Source organism: Sphaerodactylus townsendi, linkage group LG11, assembly GCF_021028975.2.
Source record: "Sphaerodactylus townsendi isolate TG3544 linkage group LG11, MPM_Stown_v2.3, whole genome shotgun sequence".
NCBI lineage: Eukaryota > Metazoa > Chordata > Lepidosauria > Squamata > Sphaerodactylidae > Sphaerodactylus > Sphaerodactylus townsendi.
In genome coordinates this window covers 1300271-1305164 of record NC_059435.1, presented here as the reverse complement: position 1 = coordinate 1305164, position 4894 = coordinate 1300271, and the positions used below count along the sequence as shown (strand labels likewise).

Below are 4894 nucleotides of genomic sequence, written 5' to 3'. Positions count from 1 at the left end.
GCCCGCAGTGCCACGGCTGCCGCCAGGGAACTACAACGCCCACAATGCGCTGGCCTTGAACGCCAAGGGGCGGGGTTGTGGTGAGAGGCGGGTGTCCCCCACCCGCCTCTTCGGCGGCATTGATCTGAGCATGCGCAGAACTGGCCCCGAAGCTGATGGCGCTCCCGCCCCCCTCTTCGCTGACTCTGGCCGCCAGAAGGCGGGGGAGGGCAGGGCTTCCTCCGCGCGGGCCGCGCCTCCTGCCGCTCTCAGAATCGGCCACGTCGGACGCGCGGGAGAAGCCCAATCAGGAAGAGGCGGGCGAAACGGCGGGAGCCAATCCCGCCTCTGGGGCGCCCGACGGCCGCGTCCCCGACCTCCCGGCCTTGGCACGAGGCACCACCCCACCGAGCGTTTCCATTGGGAACGGCGTTCCGGAGCGCTCCTTTGATAGGCTGTGGGGGGCTTGGCTGGCCGGCCGCGAATCCGAGCAGGGCCGCCGGGCAGGTGAGGCGCCCGCCCGCCCGCCCGCCCGTCCCCTCGCATCCTCCCCGCTGCCTCATGAGGTGACGGCGCGGGCAGGCAGGCAGGCAGGCAGGCAGGCAGGCAGGGGCGCCCATGCCGGGGCGGCGAGGCTCGGGAGCCCGGCCTGACCCCGCAGCCGCCCTCCTCCTGCCGCTGCTTCTGGCGGCGCTCGGGCCCCTCTGCGTGGGGCTGAGGGCGGCGGCGGCGGCGGCGGGCGAGGCAAGGCGGGCCGGGCTGGGCGGCGCCGCGGCGGCCGCGCTCCCGCTGGCTGCAGACGTGACGGTGGAGGACGACGAGAGCGGCGGCGGCGGCAGCGCGGCCCAGGAGGAGACGCCCGAAGCGCCCGCCCGCAGGCGCCGCGGCAGGTGAGTCGGGGGCGGGGCTCCGGGCGGGGGGGAGGGTCTGTGTGCCCAGCTCTTCTTCTGCCTCGGCGCGGGCGCCCTTCCCAGGGCTCGGAGGAGCCGAGCGGCTGGCCTGCCCTTCACGCGCGGGAGGCTCCGGGGACGAAAGGGGTCCTGGAGTCAAACCTGGAAACTGCCGGGTAACCCGGGAGAGCGGGAGCGACAGGCAGGCAGGCGGCGGTCAGGTCGCCTGACAACAGGGGTGTAGCTGCTGTGGGGATGTCCCGGGCAGTTAGGGCGCTATCGCAGTCACATGTCAGGGGTGGGAGGGGGGCACCAGGGACGTAGGTACAGATTTTTAAGGGGGGGGGGTTCAGGGGGTGGGGCCATGCCTCCCCAAGCCCCGCCTCCAGCCCCAGTGCTTATAAACCTTTTAAATCAACCTTAAAGGGAGAATCTGGGGTCACAAGTCAAAACAAAATTGAAACTAATGCTGTTTTGGAGTGGATAATCCCCCACCCTGAAGCAGCATCATTTTCAATGTTTAAACTGGGGACCTCAGATTCTCCCTTTAAATCCATGCTTAAGGGGGTGGATTTAAAAGAAGAATCTAGGGAAATTTGGGTGGTGCCTGCTGTCAGGGGTGCAATTATTAAGCTAGTAGCATCAAACTTTCAGGGTATCTGTAGGCAACTCTCCTGATGATACCTCCCAGGTTTGGTGAAGTTTGGTTCAGGGGGTCCAAAGTTATGGACCCTCAAAGGTGTAGCCCCCATTGGAAACAATGGGGGTGGGGCACTCCCTTTGGGAGTCCAAAGTTTTGGACCCCCTGGTCCACACTTCACAAAACCTGGGTAGTATCAGTAAGAGACTCTTCTGATGATATCACCCAGGTTTGGTGAAGTTTAGTTCAAGAGGTCCAAAGTTATGGACCCTCAAAGGTGTAGCCCCCATCTTCTATTAGCTCCCATTGGAATCAATGGGGGATGGGGGCACCCCCTTTGGGAGTCCATAACTTTGGACCCCCTGAACCAAACCTCACCACACCTAGGAAGTATCATCAGGAGAGTCTCCCAAACAATCCTTGAAACTTTGGTGCTGCTATCCCAGAGGTCTGCAACCTGCGGCTCTCCAGATGTTTATGGACTACATTTCCCATCAGCCCCTGCCAGCATGGGATTTGTAGTCCATGAACATCTGGAGAGCCGCAGGTTGCAGACCGCTGTGCTAGCCCAAAAACCACGCCCCCTGCAGGCTAAAAACCGAAAAACACTAAAAATACAAGAAACAGAAACAGAGGGTGGAGCTTTGGACATGCAATGGGGGGGGTTTGGACCCGAGAACCCCCCTTGCCTACATCCTTGGGGGGCATGCTGGCATTTCATGCCTGGGGTACACTGGGTCGCCAGCTGGAATTTCCGGGGTGTCTTTCAGGGCAAGCTGATGATCCATGCAGCCTGATATTCCAACTGGTTGGTTTATTTTATGCTCAATAGTGCGTGTGCCTTGTATCGGTCTGGTCTCTCTACGACTGACCAAAGGACCCCCAGTGCACTTCCATGGAGCAGTGGTTCAAACCACTTTCAGAATAGCCATATCCAGTGACAGGAGGAATCCATATAGTATGCCTTTCTTTGCAGGTGTGTTATCTTGCTTTTCTTTCAAAAACCATGTAATGTTCAGATTCTATTCAGCTAGTATGTACACAGGGTATATCAAATGCTTGTGGAGTTTGTTTCAGTTGCACAAGTTTCAGTGTCTTAGATAGTATGATACTGGTGGTGATTGGCAAATGTATGATCAAAGAGCTGCAATCAGGAGCCTAAGGAAGAAATCAGGGACAAATTGCAATAATTTCAGTGGCGCTTTGGGTACATGGATGTGCTTGTTAGCCCTAAATATTTTTTTTTAATATTTTTATTGGAGATTTAAAAGGAGTGTTATACAGAGTTCTAGCAAACAACATAGAATGCCATGTACACAATATTTGCTATATTGGTCCAAGGTCTTAAGGCTCTGTTGTTTGGGAAAAGGAAGTTAAGGAAGGGGGGAGAAAGGGATAAGAGTGAGAGAATTTACATAAAATAACATCTCGCAAAAGCCTAAATAAAGAAAAGAGATAGGGACGATTAGGATTGAATAAGGGAAAGAAGAAAAAGAGAGTTTAATACAAATTAATATTAGTAACTAAAATCCAAGATAAATAAAAAAAAGTTAAGCTAAGCTTAACTGTTAGAAACATAAAATTCACGCGTTGCGTTTTAACCAGATAATTAATTCCAGCTTGGCTTCCTGGTCTTTGTGAGATTTACATTTTTTCTTGTGTTCACCATTTTCATATTAAGTCTATGGACTTAACCGTCCGTATACTATTGTATCACCTTTTAAATCAGGATGATATTTGGTGTAATACCCAGTAAGTTTGCATAAGGGTTGTTGCAGAACTTAGGTTCGGCAACCGTTTAACATATGGATCTAACAATACAATTTAAATAGCTTATAAAGTTCTGAAATAGTGTCTAATGGTCCATATCTTGTATAATCCAATACCTGTAGTTATATTATGCTATTAGCATCTGAAAGCAAGAGACAGCAGTGTATTTCTGATATTAACAAAATAAAAATAATTGTTTTATCTTCTCTTTGACAAGTATTGATCCAGAGGTTTCCATGTCGAGTCATATTTTTTCCTGGTTATTCCTTTTAGGATGGAAGATAATCTGTCCGTATTTCTTAATTCTAGTACAGTGTCCAAACAGTCTTTGCATCTTGGGCTTTTGGTATTTTTCCACTTTCTCGCTACCTGTAGTCTCGCAGCCGTGGAAAGATTAAAAAATAGATTAATATTGGGTGGAGCAATATTGTCCTGAAATATTCCCAAGAGATAGTTTTCTGGGAGCATCTGGAATTTATGTCCCAGAATCACTTGTGAAATCTTGTGAATTTTTTTCCAATATTTTTTAAGTTTGGGGCATGACCACCACATATGAAAGTATGTACCCTGGCTTTTCCCACAGTTCCAGCATAATGGTGAATGTTTTTTATCCATATGAGCTTTTTTTGTGGTGTTATATACCATCTGTGGAATATTTTTTGATAATTTTCTTTTAAGTCCATACAAAGGGTGAATCTGTTGGCTCTTTTCCAAGCTTCCTCCCACTTTTCATAATATATGTTTTTTCCTAGATCCTGCGCCCATTTAACCATTACATCTTTTATTACTTCATGCTCCAATTCTATCTGGAGCAGGAATTTATAGATTTTACTAATCAATTTTTTATCATTTATGTCCCATATTAGTTTGTCGAAACTGTTATGAGCTTTTTCTATACCACCATTTTGCATGTCTTTCAAGAATTCTTCTCTTAACTGTAAATACAAGAACCAGTGACAGTCTTCAGCACCAATTTTTATTAGGTTTCTAGGTTTAAGGGTCGGTTTGCTATTATCCCATGAAAGAGTATCAGAATATCTTAACCAAAGTCTATCTTCTTTGCCCTGGTATCCTTGTAAAGCTTCATGCCTTGAAACCCATACCGGAGTTTTAAAGTAAAGTTTCATCTTATATTTATTCCAGGTATTTAATAGTGATTTTCCTATTATATGATCCTTAAAGTTGTTAATTGTTTTTTTTTTATTTGGCCACAAATAGTCATGCCACCCCCAGGCATTTTCTGGTCCCTCTAGTTTTAACAGTTGCTCATTTTCTAAGGAGATCCATTCCTTAATCCATGTTAAGGCACATGAATCATGATAGAGCTTGAGGTCAGGAAGAGTAAGACTTCCTCTCTCTTTGGTGTCGATTAGGGATAAGTATTTAATTCTAGCTTTCTTTTTCCCCCATATAAATTGTAATATTGTCTGTCTCCAATTCTGAAAAGTTTTAGCTGTTATAATGATTGGTATATTTTGGAACAGATACAACATTTTTGGTAGCACCATCATTTTAATTAGAGCTATTCGACCCATTAACGAAATTGATAATTTTTCCCACTTTTTAAGATCTGCTTTAATTTTGTTCCAAATTTTTTCATAGTTGTTAGAATAGA

General features: G+C 47.9%; 1 protein-coding gene across 5 annotated transcripts in view; it reads left to right on the top strand.

Moving 5' to 3' along the window:
• Positions 1-383: 383 nt before the first annotated feature.
• Positions 384-4894, top strand: part of EIF2AK3 (eukaryotic translation initiation factor 2 alpha kinase 3) — a 72859-nt gene continuing 68348 nt past the window's right edge. For 3 of the 5 annotated variants that reach the window (XM_048510294.1, XM_048510293.1, XM_048510292.1), the window contains exon 1: positions 385-869. In XM_048510294.1, the coding sequence (XP_048366251.1) occupies positions 598-869 (272 nt within the window). In that variant the 5' untranslated portion in view covers positions 385-597. Of the gene's footprint in view, positions 870-4894 lie in introns of all 5 variants that reach the window. The other 2 variants (XM_048510295.1, XM_048510291.1) reach the window with 2 other exon arrangements.